The sequence below is a fragment of the Onychostoma macrolepis genome, chromosome 25, assembly GCF_012432095.1.
Source record: "Onychostoma macrolepis isolate SWU-2019 chromosome 25, ASM1243209v1, whole genome shotgun sequence".
NCBI lineage: Eukaryota > Metazoa > Chordata > Actinopteri > Cypriniformes > Cyprinidae > Onychostoma > Onychostoma macrolepis.
The window spans coordinates 18,815,103-18,834,575 of NC_081179.1; the positions used below are offsets into that span (position 1 = coordinate 18,815,103).

Genomic DNA, 19,473 nt, shown 5'->3' on the forward strand with positions numbered 1-19,473 from the left:
TAAAATAGAGATTGTTGGGACTATTTCAATTTCAGTTTGAAATCCTTTTTAAATTATTAGTTAATCATCAAAATTATTTAAATGACACCTCTTATTGTGCAAATATATTTAAAAAAAAACGTCCAGAGCCCTCTTGAGGAAGAAAACAGAATTGACACAAGTCCCGCCTTCTGCGACGAGATGGGCCAATAGGAGCCTCTAACAAGCGGTCTCTGATTGGGCAGTTTAGAGGCACTTCACAAGCTTTACCAATAATAGCACACAATGAGGTGACTGAGGGCGGGACTTGACAGAATGCAGCGAGTAAGATCAGATGGTCGTATTTTCCACATTTTTAGCTCGGATGGACTGACTGCAGCACAGCGTGAAAACTTTTTCCTGTGGGGCGGTGATGAAATCCGCAAATTTTCTCAGACTTTTGCGCTGTAAAAAACACATAATATAAGCGCAGTTCGTTTATATTTAGCAAACGGAGCTGTATAGTAAGTCTTAACCAAGAAAAAAACCCTGAATGTTATAGTGTCCTTTTAATTTATTGCTCAAACTTTGGTCATTGTAACATCGGCTCGGACACAAAGTGGATAAATATTTTCCTACATTTAGTAATAAAGGTAAGAATGTACAGATTTTGCATGCGGAAAAATGTGATACTTCATAAATGCAACTTAAAAACAGTCGCTATGTGTTTATACGCATTTAGCATCACAATCTGAGTTGCACGAATTAACTTTAGGTCTTAATTTTACATCTGACGTTTTATCAAAATCAATATGATTATGTCGTGTCTTGTAAAATTGTTGTCATTTAACTTGAAAAAAAAACTGTATTAAAATAGCATGTTTTTAGTATTCTGTATGCAGACCATCACATCAATTCAACACAAAACGTTAGTTTATTAATCAGATTCAAAGCAAATTATGAGATTCGCTTTTAACACTGTGGGAAAACGCATGCAATAACAGCTAACAGTTCAAAAGTCGCTTTTCACTGCTACTTTTTTGTTCTCCTCTATATGTGGATGCAATGAATTGTTAACCAGCATACCTACATAAAGATGGTAGATTAGTGTTATTTAATTTGTAAGTTCTCTCAAAGATTTTTGCCTTTTTATTTTTACTCAATTATTGATATTTGAAGGATCAGTCTGCTTAACAACATCAGTGTTTGACAATTTAAACGTCCATTTGATGCAATATGCGGTTACTACCAAACCCAGTTATTATCTAGCTATTAAAACATTTAATGCACTTTTAATTTGTATCATTAATTAGTATGTCATGTAGAATCCATGTTGTCATGCAATGCAATAGAAAGTTGGCCTTGGTGGTTCTAATAAAGATTGATTGTCATTTGGTTATTCTTTTATCATATCATAGGCTATTAACTGCAAAATACCCATTTAATCCAACAAAGTGCATTTTTGTATTGCCACAAAAGTATGCAAATGCCTCACAGTGGGAATGCGTAACTACTTTATTGAAAGTGGTAAGATGAGAGATTATTAATAAACCACTTAGTCACGTTGACACTTCATCCAGTACCCTCGTAACTCAGTTTTTGGCTGGTCCTTCAAAGCTAGCCTGCTGATCACAACCATGGCAAAAGAACAAAGGCAGTATTATATCCAGCTAAACGTGCCATCCAGATGTTAGCGATTCTGCCAGTCTACGTCCTAGCCGTGGGTGTGGAGGTGGGTTTTGGGGGGCCGACGTTTATTTTCAAGTTTATTAAAGCACCTCAGCTGAGACTTGAGACTCAACAAACTGAGATTTACAAGAGCGAAGACGGCTCTTGCTGGTCTGTAGTTAAATACCACAGTAGGTAGACTGTTCTTGCCGTCTAACGTCCTTAGAGAAGGACTTTGTTTAAAACCTGGCATGGTTTTATTCCCTTCATAGTTTTGAGGAAAGCTTTGTTTTCCTGTTACCTTCCATGAAAGCTCCTCATTGTTTTTTACTCTTACAGGCTAAATGTGCCAAACTATGTGAAAGAATCAAGCATAGCAAAGTACATTTTAGGACACCCAGGGGATTTAGGAGCAAGATTTGGAGATTTCACTGTGAATTCACTCGCTTTCTTCCAAAACCTCAGGTTATTGTTTTACTGGGGTGGGGAAAGAAGGTTTGTTTTCTTTCCTCTGTCGTCCCAGATGGGAGATTTGGTGAGGACACAGTTCTCCTCTGTGTTTGGCAGATGGGAGGTCTTTCGTGGTTCAGTTTGATTGTGTAGTGGTGTTGTTTGTTTACTTAGTGTTTGATTTGCACCTTCATTTTCCCTAGGGAAAGAACAAGATTCAAAACACGAGGTTTAAAATATATATTCCAGTTCTGCCGTAGCTCATATAAGAGAATACCAGGAAAAAACAGTTCTTCGAAAAAAAAAAAACTATTTGAACTTTAGGGTCAAAACCTGCCAAGGTATAAATAAAATTTCTTAGCCACATAACTCATGGACGATGGCTACAAATGAAAGTCTTTGATTAGAGAAAGCGCGAGGGGGGCTAGAAACGTCTTATCTCCTTCAGCGTTCAGTGCCCGGCTGCGTGGAATGTGTAACCTCAATGTTATCAGTTTCCATGGTGTAAAATCAAGGCCCAAGTCTTTGGATAACCACCTGCATGCCTTCAAGCCTCAACAATGCCTTAGTCACTAGCTAATCTTTTCAGTATACAGTGGACCCAAAAACTTATGTCATCTTTTACTCACCCTGACACCGTTCCAAACCTGTATGACTTTCATTTGTCTGTGGAACATAAAAGAAGATCATTTGAAGAACGTTTCAGCTGTTTTTGTCCATGTTATGAAAATCAATAGGACCCAAATCTTCCAAGCTCCAATACGTTTTTGAAGCAACACAGTCACATTCTGTGAAGAACTGATCGAAATTTAGCCTCTCGAATCAATACATTGATCAACCTCATACCTTAGCCTCCCATTTGGTCACGTGACGTGAGGTTTGGCAATGCATTTCGATCTTTTCATCATAAAAAATAATTGCGTAATCACATTCAATAAAAGACTGTCAAGTCTTTAAATAATAATTTTTCAATAAAAGACTGTCAAGTCTGGAGTAATTTTACACTACTTTTATACCCTTTGTGGACCTCGAAAGTTTTGGATCACATTTACTTTCATAAACTGACAAAAACAAATTAAACATTGTTCAAAACTATCTATCTAGCTATCTATCTATCTGTGTTTCTTGGAGTGTTTTTACTCTTGGAATGGTTTCATCCGAGGCCTGCAACTAATTATGGGAGAGTGCATAAATTGCTAGTAATTACATGTAGCATGGCAGCTAGCGCAAGCACAAGCAGAATAAAAGGTTAATCCAAAATAGCTCAGCAATAGTAACGGCACACCATCTTTCCACCAGAAATTAGCTCATTCTCTTTGGTTTTGGATAGACCTCGAATCTTGTATCATTTGTTTTTAATTTGACCCTTTCCTTACAGACTTTAGGGTTTAGCCTCTGCCAAACGCTCACTTGATTCTTAATAACCAAATGTAAGGTTTGTTAGACATATGCTATGTTAACTTCCCATTTGGAGGAATATTTGGGGGATATTTTTTAGTCTTTCTATATTTGCTTTTATGCAGTTTTTGAATCGGCCAAATCTTGAGTTTTTCCTGAAGAACATGTGAGTGCCCATACAAAAACCCGCATCTGGAAATGCCATCCAAAGTTTAACTTCGGGTTAGCGGTTTGTTCAACATTAAGTTTGAGCAATAATACGTTTTGTTTGTCTTAGCAATTACCACAAATTATTCTTTTGGTCATGCACAAAGCATAAGGAAGACGTGTTTGCCAAATGTTTTTAATAAGCAGGTTGAAATGAAATATGTTGTTTATATTTACGCATAAAGGAGTACAGTGAAATTGGCGGGAAAACATTGGGTACCTTACTTCATTGATTCCCGAGGGAAAATTCAGATGCCTGAATCAGAATTATGAGCAATGGTAAGAGGATATTACTCAGTTGAGTTCATTGAGATGGTTAGCCTTATAAAGAGAGACTTCACAAAACCAATGCTGGTGGAATTTATACCTCCTTCCTGCTTTCTGTCTGCAAACAACAGCCAAAGTCACATTTCACAGTGCAAGAGTTGCCTTCACATGCCATACTGATGGTCTGAATGCTAGTAGAGTATAGATAAAAGATATAGAAATAAGTGGTTTATAGACATCGGGTCCTGAGAAGAGACATTCGCTGTGTTTTTGAAAGATTTTAGACACAGCCTGTGCATTTCCATAATGAACAATTCAATCTTACCAAGAGCAGCGCAAATTAATGTAGGGTCGCAAACAAACAGAGCCAATAATAACCAAGTGTGTGTTATCTACTAACAACACAAGCACAAAATGGATTAAGACATGCTTTTTGGGGACGTTAAATGATGGCGTAAATACCCAGTAAATCGACTACCACAAACTTTAGTAAATCGCCTATGCCAGATGCATATGTAATAAGATCAGCTGCAAAAATAACTCTGTCCACGCCTTTCATCGCTAATGTTTCACTGCTTGTCTTTAGTAAATCCAAACAGTTGTTTTTAATGCCAAAACAGGGTTTGTGTTAGTGCAAACTGTTAGTAAATCTGGCCCATAGTTAGCATGTCATCATGAAGTCAGAGATGGATCTAGCAAATGGACAGTCAGTTCCCAAATGCTTCATTGTGACTTCCACAAATGGTGCTTGATTCAGTTCTGCAGTGCTCGTTTTAGACTAAGTGATCACTTGTGCTCAGCACGATGCGCAGATGATTGAATGGAGTGCTCATGGTGGGGCGGCAATCAAATTCAACACAGTCTCTTCCTGATAAAAGGCTGGTTGTGCCTCCTTGGATGTGCCTTGTGACGTTTGTTTGCACTTTCATGAAGACTGTAGTTACAAATAATCATAATAGGCCCTTTCGCACCGCAGGAACCTTTTCATAGTACCCGAACTAATTGTGGAACTACCCACTTTTTGGCGTGTTCGCACCGCGGGAACTAGGAACTGTTTTAGTTCCCGGAACTCCGTTTGGAGGAACTAATTAGCTCCTACTTCAGAGTAGGGTCTAAAACAGTCCCATAGGAACTGTCGTGACGTAAGTGTACGCTGATTGGCTAAACGCGTACGAAAACGCCCTCACCCTCCATGATTTAAAACACCGTGTAAACACATACTGTGTAAACATCGCATCAACTTATATTTCGCAAGAATGGAGAACAGCGATAGATGGACGGACGCTGAAGTGCAGGCACTTTTGAACATTTTGAACTCCTTTCTGATTTTTCAGTCGCTTGACGCACAAGTTACGTAAACATTCCATGTCCATTATTGTGAACCCCGCGAGACACAACAACAACACAGCTCCGATCACAGCGTCCTCCATCCTCCTGTTGTTAACGTTGTTCTTCTTTGTTTTCGTTGTTGAACGCCGTGCACAAATAACGTCGCTGTCGACCGGCTTACGTCACTTCTTAGTACCCACTGTCGGTGCGAATGCAACCCTTTAAATGGTACTGGGAAATAGTTTGCGCAAAATAGTCCCAGTACTTTAGTACTGTACTTTTAGTTCTGGAGCGAAAGGGGCTATTATGTCACTTTGTGTCACTCTGTGGCTCTTTTAGTCTTAACAAGCACTGTGTTTCAGGTTCTTGTCTTTTTATTTTTATTCTGCTCTTGCATTGTGTAAAAGACAACAAATACTATGGACTTGTGATCTGATTCTTAGAAGGTCAAACTTTAAATCAAACACGTTTTGATATTACATCTTGTACTATGTCCGATCGGACAACCTTGGTTCCCTTGAGTTTTTGGTTAATTCAGTCAAATATATATGCAGCAGAGGTGAAGTCATCCGTTAACTGGGCTTCCTTGCTTCAGTGATCGCTCCTGGAAAAATGTCAGAATAGAGTCGGCTGCAGGCCACTTTTGCGTTAGTCAGAAAAGGACACATAAAATGGCCCCACTATGCATCTGACTATTGGCTACAGGACTCCATCTGTTGTCATAGACGCTAAAGGCTAGTAAAAATGAAGGACAAAACACTTATCTGCTTACAGAAGGAGAAAATGATATGCAGCGTGCAACAAACGTCACATTTTTGACATTTGCTGAGGATTGCACACCTAAATAGAGATGAAGAAAGAGTGAATGTTGCATGGGAATTTTTTAAATAAATTTATGGGCCAATTTAAAATGTGATTTTAATGTCCTTGCATTGGCAGCCTGGTTTCTGAATGATTCCAAACCATGTATAAATCAAAAATTAGAAATTTGGCAAGAACTCCACACTGACTGTAGTAGCTATTTGGTTTTTTTGTAATAAGCTCTCTTTTTTTCATTTTGGCTCAGACAGAAGAGCTCTTATAGGGGTTCCACCCCACCATATGTCTCCACACTAAACCAGAGATATTCAGTGTACTCCCTCTTACAGGGTTGAAAAAAAGCAATTGAAAATACACCTTTTTGTTGGGTAGTTCTTGGAAATAATGGCATGATTGTTTAATGCAAAGTATTATTATATCATGCTTTAGATGAATGCAGTTTCAATTTTAAGCTCAAAAACGAGTTCTTTTTTAAGCTGAATTATACTGTGAAAGATATCCAGAAATGCCTGTTTAAGAAGAAAAATGTTTTACTATATCATCAGTTTTTATTTTTCAATTATGAAGGATCTTGGACTAAAGACTTCTGCTGAAAAAACTTGGTAAGCTTTATGTTTTAACAACCTGGTTTTCAGTCCCAAAAAGAGTTGTCCTTTGAGGACTGCACATTGTTTTTTATGAGTAATGCATAATTTTGTGTGCTTGCAGATTTTATTAGCCTAGGACGGCTGTAGTATTTAATTCAGGGAGGAGCTCTGTCTTGATGCTGTGGTCTTTGGCTGCTGCAGTGCTTTACTTTTCCAGCGCAGTGCCCCATACAGTCAGTAAATCGTCCCTGTCCCTATGCTGGAGCCAAACTCAAAGCTCCATAAACATAATGAAGAGATGAATAGAACACATTTGTTTTGATATTAGAACTTCTACAAAGAAATAGATTGAGTGGACGAAATATAATTGTCTGGAATGTAATAAACAATAAAGGACACCATGCATAATCTTATTTTAAATGTTAACAGAACATTAACAAAACAATTGTGGATAAAAATGTGTCACAGCTGTATTTTTCTATATAAAAAAGCTGACAGTCAAAAAAACTAGCTGTGTAGTAAAAAAACAAAAAAAAAAAAAACAAGAAAATGTGACACCCAATAGAACGTGGCTATGAATTTTATTAGAAATTTGTATTGTACAGCGGAAAATATGCATGATACATTGTCATGCAAGCCAATCAGCGAAGAGCTTCACATGTCTAGTTATATCAGAAAAAATGTTTTTTTTATTGTTTTTATTCATGCAAGTGACGCCAAAAACATCCAGCGAGTAATCTAGAGAATTTAATATATATATCTATATATATATATATAAGGGTAGGTTAAATAACATAAAACAGCAGCTGTGTAGTCAAACAAAAAGAAAATGGATGGCAAAGAAAAGTGTAATTTCTGCACCGTGACACCCAATAGAACTTGTATTTTTTTAGAAATTTGTATTGTATAGCGGAAAATATGCATGATGCATTTTCATGCAAGCCAGTCAATCAATATATACAGTATATATGTGTGATTGAAATAAGGCCAATATTATTGATAATGAGAAATAAAGTCACATTGATTTATATGATTTATGAAGTCGCTACTATACAGTCAAATTGTGAGCTAAAAATAAAACCAGGAATTACAAGAAAAAGTCCAATTTTAGTACCAATTTTTTTATTTTATTTTTTATTTTTTTCACTTTAAGACAGGCTTCCATAGTCCCTGGCCTTGTAAATGGACTCAAACCTATTTTGTGATTCTATGATTGTGGATCTCAGTTTACTATTCATTTAGAGGCAAAAAAAAATTGGCATTTTCTGATTGGTGAAGCTTGATTTATGTTAAATGACTTTGGATATCCCTCCCACTGTTTGCTTTGGTTTATTATTGCACTTTCTTCAGTAAATCTGGAAGTGGATCTTACACCAGTCTTCTGGTGTGTTCACACGAAAAGCGAAGCGATTATTTGCATCGCGTTACTTGCTCTAGATTACTCGCAGGATGTTTTTCGCTTCACTTGCGTGAATAAAAACAATAAAAAACATTTCCTGATACAACCGGACGTGACAATAAGCTCTTTGCTGATTGGTTTGCATGACAACGCATATTTTCGTGCATATTTTACGCTAGCAGTTGAAATTTTTCCTCTTCCACAGAAGACACGATTGAGGCAAATATTGTGAATATCGCAAATATCGAATTCGCATCTTTGCATTGACTTTGTGTGCAATCTACTTGTTCAAATACTTAAATTCGCTTTTGGTGTGCACACACCATTAGACTCTTTTACGTCACAGTTTGTGTATTTTCTTTACTGATAGAATAAACCGAGATCTTGTGAATTTTCTCTACAAAGCTGAAGATTTGCTCAGGCGTGCGTGGTTGCCAGCCCTTCGTCCTAAAATTGTACCTGTTCGCAGAAGTGGGAGGAACATAATGTCAGGTCCAGCTGGTCTCACTGTATCCAGCAGGACGTCCACACTGCAGCCAACTGTTTTTCATGTCATCCTCCTCCTCTTCACACCCTCGGCACACCTCCACAAAAAGCACAGATTCATGGCCAGTTCGTTTCTTGGAAAATATGCTATTTTGGGACCATGTGTGAGCTGTTGTTTCAAAGAGACTGAATCATTTTTTAGACAGCAGTATCTTGTTTCTTTGTTAAATACAGAAGAAGAGCTGATTGTTCAACTAGTCAGAGATCTGAGGAAGGAAATGTGTCCATCTGGAAGCCCAGAGGTCTCCTGCTAATAGCACAGTCATTTCCTTTAACAAAGCTTTCCTGATTAGGAAAGGCTCTCATTATAACACTTGTCTTTGTTCCTTGACAGATGCATTTCAGATTGTTGTAAAGTTAATGGTTATTTGTTTAAGCTAAAAAAAGGTTAGAAATGTGTATATAGAAGTTATTTTTAATGGCTTTCTAACCACAAATGCCACTTTGTAACCTCATTAAAAGTAAACATTCAGCTGAGAACAAAGAGACAGAACGAATCTTGTGGGAACCTCAAAACTCCAGTCAATAAGGTGTCTTTGACTTAAAAATACAAATTTAAAAAAAAGACATTCAAAAACACAAGATCGAATTCATTTCAGACGCCCACACTTAGTAGTATGAGAATATGTGCAGAAGGCAGAGAGAAGTATATATCATTCCCAGGTGTTTCCTAACCTGTGTTGTGGTTGTTGCAGAGTTGCTGTGAGGGGGTGACGGCTGTAGCACTGGACCCCTGGAGCAGGACAGTATGACGTCACAGACCAGCAGCCCCAGATCCTCCAGAGATTGACCCAGGATGGAGCTGAAGGTGTGGGTCGATGGAGTTCAGCGTGTGGTCTGTGGGGTCACAGAGGCCACCACCTGCCAGGAAGTGGTCATCGCTCTGGCTCAAGCAATTGGTAGGTAGTGTCAATTTTAAGTTGATTTTTAATAAAAAAATGCATGGAAAAGTTTTGGAGAAGCTACTTTGAAACTAGTTAGTCAAGCTACAAAAATATTCACAAGGAATAGTTCAACTAAGAATGAAAACTCATTAGTTACTCACCCTCATGTTGTTCAAAACTTGTATGACTTTAAGGAATAGTTCACCCAAAAATGAATGGGGGGTTAATAAAGGCCTTCTGATAGTGAATCGATGCATTTGATTATATTTTTCTTACACAAACACATCAATTCACTTCAGAAGGCCTTTAGGAGTTGTGAACTGAGAAACCAAAATTCCCTTGATCTTTTGACATATAAGAGGTGCTGTTCTATTAAAAACTAAATAATTGTACTATTAGAAACATCCTGTAAGTTTCAGAACTGAAAACTATCTCGTTAGTCTAAAAATAGCTTATATTGAAGCCACTACAACAGCTTGTGGAATGTACTACTCTATGATGTAAAACAGCGTGGCTAAACACCGCCTCCGCAGAAGAAGATCAACGCCTGCCTGTACATCGCTGCCTCTTTAGCCCTGCCCACTGATTTGTGCATATAGTGTAAATAAAGTGAGGGGCCAACACAGATCTACAACAAAATTTGTCTTTAGAGCCATCTTTATCATTTGGTTTCTTTGCAGTGCCAAGTTGTGCAAAGTCTTTGCATTGCCTTCCTTCTGATCTGAACATTGGGAAAAAGTGGATTAACTTTATTTTTAATGAAGATCCAGACCACAACAGTAAGAACTTGGTCCTTTGTTGACTTCATTTTACCATGGATTCGTTTACAAACTAGGCACAATTCGATGCGGGATTTTCAGAAAGATTAAAAATAAGTCAAGACTATATTGGATCCGACAGTAATGAGACAAATGTGAGTATTTATTTATGCATTTTTAATCTAAATCACTGCATACACAATCATATCAGTGGGCATTTACTTCCGAGTCTACAATCCGAGAGCGTTCTGATGAGGGGGGATTAAAAACAGAACAGAAAATAGCCTATTACTTCTGAATTATGAGTTCTGATGTAAAAATCTTGATAACATTATTAGTGGAGCTCAGAGAAACAGTACAAAATAAAAAACTAAAACAAATGAAATGAGTAGGTAATTCAATTAAATGAATCATCTGAACAAACTTATTCACCAAAATTATTTAGACATCCCAACACACAAGGAGTAACACAATATGACACAAAAACACTGATAAACAATTCTGTCATGCTACTGCTATCTGTTGAAAAATTGCTCTTTACAGGAAAAGAACTTGTACTAACAAAAAGCTGTGCTTCTATATTTGGTTGGTTACTCCCCAGCCGTGGTATGGAAGACTTAAATCATGGAAGCTGTATAGTTGCTAACACAGATGCCATGAATTTTGAGTAATGCTGAAACCATCTGGCATCGAGGTTGATTGAGTAATCATCATCCATTTCATAATTAAAAAGAAGATTAAGTATCAGAGAGTTTGTTTTGGCTTTCCAACAGCTTGAGACTAGTTTAACAACTTGTCTAAAGACATCAGGCATATTTTAAGGAGTTTCAAGTAGAGGGCGCAAATAGTCTACAAAGCTGATTTCAGTTAATTACATCACCAGTGGGACCCAAAGCAATTTGTTTTTGATTCAAACCTGTCTTGGTTGACGTCACCGTTTGATTCTATTTTCAGCTGCACTCAAGACTGGTACAATCTAAGGGCCCCCTCTTGTATTAGTGAGAAATGCGCTGGCGCAACCAAAGTGCCCGCTGACATGGAAAATCTGACTCATTCTACTGAAAGAAAAAACTCTTAAGAACACCTCAATCCACTTTGACAGTTTTGAAAGTAATTTGTATGTTTTTACTGGGGGAAGAATGTATTTAACAAATCACTGCTCACTGTTTCAAATATGTATCTTTAGATGAAGTGGACTGATTTTATGAAGACATATTCTGTCATTTTGCCCTTAAGCAAATTATATGGTAGTGGAGAAGAACAGGAAATGATGGGCGGAAGAGGGTGGAATAGGATTGGGAAAAACATCCCTAATATATTTGTGTATTCACATAACAATGATATAAGTCATAACATGACATATTTACATAGGAATTACACTGTGGTTTTTTTCCCATTAAAAAGGTTTAACAGAAATAAAGTAATACTACTTTGGGAAAGTATGTTTATAATGATTTAGACTAACATGAGATTGTAAATCATACCGTTTTCATTTACAAATTGTTGCTTTAGCGTGATTCTAAGCATAAGGTCAATTTTGCAACATATTAGTCAACAAAAAATTGTTGAGAGCACATTTAAATGGTTAATTCACCCAAAAATTTAAAATTCTGTCATTAATTATGCATCCTCGTGTCGTTTCAACCCGTAAGACCTTTGTTCATCTTTGGAACACAATGTTTTTAATGAAATCCAAGAGCTTTCTTACCCTGCATAGACAGAAATGTAACTACCACATTCAAGGCCCAGAAAGGTAGTAAGGACAATGTTAAAATAGTCCATGTGACATCAGTGGTTTAACCGTTATTTTACAAAGTTACAAGAAAACTTTTTGTGCACAAAGAAAACAAAAATAATGACTTTATTCAACATTTTCTTCTCTTCCGTGTAAGTCTTCGATGTGCATTCACGAGAGTATCACAATGGATGCGTGTGGTGCTGCTGACGCAAGAGCTGGCGTTCTGATGTAGAACATCCATCTCTCTTCGTTCATTGTCTGTATATTCTGGTTCAAATAAATAAGGCTGGGCAAAATATTGCAAGTCATCCTCTTGAAATCTTCAGACATGTCTAGTTCAGACATGTTTTATGTACAGTGTGCATCTTCTGCTTGTAAACAAGGCACAACACATCCAGGTTCTACGTCAGAACGCCAACTCTTGCATTAACAGCACATCAAAGACCGACACGGAAGAGAAGAAATTAGGGATGCACCAAATTGAAAATTCTGGGCCAAAACGGAAACTGAAAATTCTGGATGCACTTGGCCCAAAAACCGAAACTGCTTTGTAATGATTATTTATTATTTTATTAAATAATAAAGTAATTTTGTAAGAGTTTTTAATTTAACTCAATAATTTTAATGATACTAATTTTAAAAACACAAGCAAATAAAATAACCACACTTTTACTGAAAGTAACAATAAATCTGGACAGAATTTATATTAATATTGCTAACACTTTACAATAAGGTTCATTAGTTAACTACTTTAGCTAACATGAACTAAGAATGAACAATAGTTCTCCAGCATTTATTAATCTTAGTTATTAGTTAATCTTAATCTTAGTTATTATCAACATTTACTAATGCATTATTAAAATCAACAGTTGTGCTTGTTAACAGTTAATGCACTCTGAATTAACATGAACTAACAGTGAACAACTGTATTATCATTAAAACTAACATTAAGAAAGATTAATAAATACTGTAATAAATGTATTGTTCATTGTTCGTTAATGTTAGTTAATACATTAACTCACATTACCTAATGGAACCTTATTGTAAAGTGTTACCTTAATATTAAATATCAATATAGTATTTTTATTGACTTCTATGTAACAGAATCAGTTTTTTTTTTTTTTTTTTTGGACTAATTATCCAAATATTGTATAGTCCTAAGCTATTATAATAAGCATGTGAGCAGAACAAGTACTATGTAAATACATATGCATATTTTCTATACAGCTGTATATATAGAGTAAATAATGCACAAATCTGTACATAAATCTTCACACATTATTTATTGTTAAGTCTTATTTAAATGTGTCTGTTCTCATGACAGATATGTATGTATGTATGCATGCATGTATGTACCAAGAGCTTCTTAAAAACCACAACAAATTCATCATGTGTTTGCGCACACTTGGCGAATAAAGCTGAATCTGATTCTGATGTGAGCAGAGCATAGAGTCACTGAAAGCATCATTTTACCAGCGTTGCCCAGTACAGCTGTACTACACCATGTTACAGCACAGTAGCGCTACTGCAAACAGGAACAAGTATACTGCATTGAAATTTCCTGTCAGTGTGTTATTTGAGCGGACTTTGCTTTTCCGGTAAGCATGAGCGGTACACAAGCACATTGATAGAGCGGAATATTGTGCGGAGCGTAAAACCGTGCATTGATGAGGAAAGTGAAACCTGCTTGCTGAACACTGCCGGGCGGGCCGGGACGTGCCATATATATTATTATATGTATATTTTCAGCTTGTATTTTCAGCCGTTTTTCTCTTTCGGTCGAAAGCCAAAAATGGCTTTTTCGGGCGATAATTTTCAGCGGCCGAAAATTTGGAGCATCCCTAGAAGAATTTGTTGAATAAAGTCATTTTTGTTTTCTTTGTGAGCATTCTTGGTGAACTATCCCTTTAATATGCATGGCTTATTGGTAGTGTTGTTAAGCACTGTAAACCTTGTTCTTTTTTATAGGTCGCACAGGACGGTATACGCTGATCGAAAAATGGAGGGACACCGAGCGACATCTCGTTCCTCACGAGAGTCCGGTGGCCTCTCTGAACACTTGGGGGCAGTATGCCGGTGACGTGCAGTTTATCCTACACCGCACAGGTCCGTCTCTCAATGAGTACCCCTCAACTGAACGTCTGAATCCTCGGGGCCCAGAGCGTGGCTTGCATCGACAGAGCCTTCCGTTGATGGCCAAGCTCCGAGCTCCGGGTGACCGTTCCCTCCGTCGGCGCGAGCCACGGCGCAAATCTCTGACCTTCACCGGTGTGCCCCGCAGTCTGAGGGACATTCTCAGTGGAGGCAGGCTCAGTGACAGTAGTGCCAAACAACGAGAGGTTTTAGTAAGAAGTGCTCACAATTCACCCTCAATGTCCCCTCGGTTATCAGGCCACCGTGTGGAGGATCTTACCCAACTGGTGAGACTGCAGAGGGAGACTCTTTCGGTTCTAGACAGCAGGATAGAGTCGTACGAGGCAGAGCTTCGAATGCTGACTGAGAAAAGAGTTGGACTAGAGGACAACGAACTGTATGTGAAGATGACAGAGGAAGTTTCAAGGTTGGAAAAGCAGGTGCGAAGAAACAAGGTGGAGATTGAGGAAGAGGAATTCTGGGCAACCGAGCTCGAGATTGAGCGGGAGAGCGAGAGGCAGCTGCAGGAGCACCTCCAGGAGTTGAGCAGTCGGTTGCGCGGCTGTGAGGCGGATCTGGAACAGCGGCTGATGTCTCTGCAGGGTGTAGAGGCAGGCATAGAAGCTCAAAAGCAACATAAGGAGATCAGAGAGAGCCAGCAGGCCAGTGAGGGGGAAGTGAAGGCTAGACTTCAGAGAGTGAAAGCAGAACTCAAGGTTCAAGCTCAACACACGGCCCAGCTTGAAAACAGCTCGAGAGCAGTGGAACGCTCACTGACTGAGTCATGCAAGAGACTGCAGGTACGTCAAGTTTCACTAACAAAAACTTGAGTAATCCATATGAAATTGTGAAATTGAAGGCTGCAGTGGTAATCAGTGGCCAGAGATTATTACTAAAGAGATAAGCATTGCTTTTCACCAGTATATGTTGTGTTGGCAGCAAAGAGGTCTACAATACCTGGATAAAACAATTAACTATTTCTGTTTATCTCAATACCAGTTGTTTGGGTGGTGCAGGTTCCCCCAAAAGTACCTAGAAGAAAAGGCTAAAATACACCACAAAAAAATTTGCTCTAATTTGCAGTCTGGATGAGTTGACACTACAGTGTGTGGCAGAATTATTAGGCAAGTTGATATTCTGGTCATATTTTTTTTTCCAAGAACATTTTACCAATTCCAAACCACATCAATCTTAGTAATTACTACAAATTTTGTATTTAATCATTTATAAGTGATATATAATTGCCCATGAAGGCTGAAAGTTAAAAACTCCTTATTTCAGGTGTGCAGAATTATTAGGCAGGTTTTCTTTACAGATAAAATGAGCCAAAAGAGATTGAACTCAAGAATAAAAGTAAAACAATTATTAAATGCCCATGAGAAGGATGCAATACTAATGCAATAATAGAATTAGCAAAGTTAAGGCATGACCATTGGGCAGCTAAATGCTCATTGGGTCAGCACGGTCAGAAAAAACAGGTGGAGAAGAAAAGACACGTTAACTGCAAAAGAATTAGGAATTAATGTCAAGAATTAGGTGAGAAACCATCAGGAACCATTTAGTCTCCAGCACCATCATTTTACAGAACTGCAACCTTCCTGGAGTCTCCAGAAGTGGAATGTGTCAGGTTCTCAGAGACTTTGCTTGGGTAAAAAAATATTTTAAATTACTCTCACTTAATAAGAATAACATGCTGAAGTGTTGTGAAATACACGAAGACTGATTTTTTTTATAGGCTTTATGGACAGATAAGTTGAGAGTGACTCTTGAAGGACCAGCATCACATCCTCTTGTACCACTTTTTGAAGAATTTATCTTCCAGAATCTGGCAGTAAGTTTTAGGAGCTCATTTTTAATCAATCCTGCAAGACAGACTCCCAAAACTTACTGCCAGATTCTGGAAGATAAATTCTTCAAACAGTGGTACAAGAGGATGTGATGCTGGTCCTTCAAGAGTCACTCACAACTTATCTGTCCATAAATCCTATACAAAATCAGTCTTCATGTATTTCACAACACTTCAGCATGTTATTCTTATTAAGTGAGGGCCATTTTAAAGAATTTTTTACTCAAGCAAAGTCTCTGAGAACCTGACACCTTGTAATTCTGGAGACTCCAGGAAGGTTGCAGTTCTGGAAAATGATGGTGCTGGAGACTAAATGGTTCCTGATGGTTTCTCACCTAATTCTTCACCTTAATTCTTTTGCAGTTAACATGTGTCTTTTCCTCTCCACCTGTTTTTTCTGACCGTGCTGACCCAATGAGCATTTCGCTGCCCAATGGTCATGCCTTAACTTTGCTAATTCTATTATTGCATTAGTATTGCATCCTTCTCATGGGCATTTAATAATTTTTTTAACTTTTATTCTTGAGTTCAATCTCTTTTTGGCTCATTTTATCTGTAAAGGAAAACCTGCCTAATAATTCTGCACACCTGAAATAAGAAGTTTCTGACTATCAGCCTTCATGGACAATTATATATCACTTATAAATGATTAAATACAAAATCAATAGTAGTTATTAAGATTGATGTGGTTTGGAATTGGTAAAATGTTCTTGGAAAAAAAATATGACCAGAATATCAACTTGCCTAATAATTCTGCACACACTGTAGTTGCCAAAAGTTGACAAATGTCAGAGCCATTCTTCATTCTCTAGGCCAGTTGGAGTTGACCGATTTCTCATAAAAATTGCAGTGATCAATAGCTTCAGACCATGATTCCATCAAGTTGAAGGATATCAAACACTTTTAATTTTTTAAGCTGATTTTTTTAAACGCTTATTATCACTTGTCGTCATTTGATACAATGTGATCTTTGTGATTTTTTTTTTAGTGTATGATGTCCATTTTTCTTCTTTAATCATTTACAAAGTTGGCAAGTGAATGATGCCTAGTGTTTCAAATCTGTTCAGATTTTAAAAAGTCGTGTAGTTTGACGTCATGACATGTTGACAATGGTGATTAGCTGATGGCACCACGAGAATGTGCAAACGTTAGTCCTTCATTAGCGACTAGCCTTAGCTGTGATTTCAAAGGCAGCAGGGAGCATTTCCATTTTACGCTTTTAATAGCCATCCAAAAATATCTGAATCTACCAGCAGGGACTAACTCGACCAGGCTAAACAGCCAAACCTTGACTCTGTGGTTTCCTCCACAAGGCTTCTTAAGTTGTTAAACCAGCAAAATATCGATGGAGGTTGACTAGCCTCAACAAATGGCAGATGGTGAACAACATAGCTGGTTGAAGTATACTTAACTAGACAAGTTCCAAACCAGCACTCACTAACAAAGAAATTCATGCTGGTCTTAGCTACTCTTTTCACAAGAGTTCTGTCTAAAACATTTCTCACTTCTTGTGATTGTTGTAAATGCAGAAATTACACATCTGTTTAGAATCGTGAGCTGATTTTGTGGCAGTACATTGGAACATTGTTACGGTTTATAGCCAGTTGTTATTGCATTGCTGCAGGCTGAATGCCAGTTGCAATACTACACAAACATTTCATTAGCACCTTCTCCGCCCTCTTTCCACCAGGAGAGTCAGTATGAACTGGAGCAGCTTACCAAAGAGTTGAGGCAGGTAAACCTACAGCAGTTCATACAACAAACAGGCACCAAAGTCACGGTTCTGCCCGTAGAGCCTGGCGATGAGGACTCCAGCAACACAACAGATGATAAAGGTATTGTTTTTACTGACAATATATCTAAAGCCCCAGGGATATGCTCCATACAGTGTGGATTCTGTTAGGACTCAGCATGAATGAAAATAAGACCTCAACCATAATGAGTAATAAGTTCATTTTACAAGTGTCATTAATGGCCAGACCACATCTGTTTTTAATTTAGTGCAGTGCCAAGTAACTTTTCACTCACACATCTAGCAAAAAACCGCAGACCCATGTAGGAGAGAGTTAAAAGTCTTTTCCTGTAAAACATGTAAGGCTGCAGAGTTTTTGCGTGCTCCTGCTTCATCAGTGCCGTGACAGATTATAGTTGCAACGATTGACTCAGTGGTCTTGCCTCTGTCATTTACTCTGTCGAGTACAAAAATCTGTTATTTCTTTCTGATTTATTGACGTCAAGCCTGGATGAAAAATAACATTGCAGTTGCAAGCCTTCTGTTTGTAGATGTCACTGATTCAAAGTGCTTTTTCTATTATTGTTTATATTTCTAATTCAAAGTGCCACCTTGTGGTTAGAGTTGGTATTGTACCTGTTATTGGCCGAAGAGTTTACAATATCCAAAGGCTTGGCTAATTGGTTAATTAAAAGGCTAGTTTGAATATTAGCTTACTGCATACTGAATCTGATCAAATAATGACTCAATATCACAGCTGATATTATTTCCAGCTCATTCATCACACTATAGAAAGAAGTAAACTGCATTGCGGATACAGCATTGTGCTCTGTATGCATTCAGAAAATTGGTGCACTGTATCCATACTATATATACCACAGGAATAGCGGTATAATGGTATGATATTCCAAACAAGCAACTATTATTGGAATTAAGCAAAGATCTATGGAAATATTTGGTCAAGACTATTCTAATTTTGTTTGTATTCTTAAATGCTAGCATATATATTTAAAATGAGCTTTACAATTCCTGTAAGTACAATGAGATATTAGACGTTCTTTAATTAAATTGTTTTCTTTCATTTCCCAGACTTTGCTGCATTAACTGGCTCACTGAAACGTCCGGGTTTATCTCATCCAGTGGTTGGCAGCATCCATGGACTCCATAGTCCGATCACCTCAGGTTTAAATCCTGAGGGCATCTATGTTTAAGGACCACTTGGTAGACTTGATCTCAATCACAAAGAGCTGCATACCATTTCAAATACAAACAATAAGTATGCTGATTTTCATATGTATAGTATCATTGTAGTCTCTAATATTAGAAAGTGATACCTGTAACCTTGTCACACAAAAAAAAACTAGTAGATGAAGGATGAATTACTTTGGAAGCATAAATATATTTTTGTATTCTTATTTTAGCCTCTGGAAACATTTGTATGAATGTGCAACTTTCACATTTGTGTTTACTGTTAGTGGAGCTCAATCTGACCTGTGATATTTAGGTTTTTTTTTTTTTTACATTTCATACTATGGTTGATTTAGCAGTTTGTATAAGTGTTTTACTGTTGAGCCAAAGACAATCACTTATTTTAGTTGCAATATGTTACTGCATGACTGCAAAGTATTGTACTCCTTGCTTTAATTTTGCCAATGTCATTATTGTTGAAATATACATAAAGTGTAACTGATACTGCTTGAAAATGTACTTTTACTCTTAAAGGAATAGTACACCCAAAATGAAAATTTTCACGC

General features: G+C 37.5%; 1 protein-coding gene across 1 annotated transcript; it reads left to right on the plus strand.

Moving 5' to 3' along the window:
• Positions 1 to 320: 320 nt before the first annotated feature.
• LOC131534232 (ras association domain-containing protein 8) lies at positions 321 to 19,411 on the plus strand. Its single transcript, XM_058766981.1, has 5 exons — positions 321 to 611; positions 9,324 to 9,527; positions 13,977 to 14,941; positions 17,678 to 17,822; positions 18,809 to 19,411. Exons 2-5 carry the CDS (start codon positions 9,425 to 9,427, stop codon positions 18,928 to 18,930), a joined length of 1,335 nt encoding a protein of 444 aa, XP_058622964.1. The 5' UTR covers positions 321 to 611; positions 9,324 to 9,424; the 3' UTR covers positions 18,931 to 19,411.
• The last annotated feature ends 62 nt before the right edge of the window (positions 19,412 to 19,473 follow it).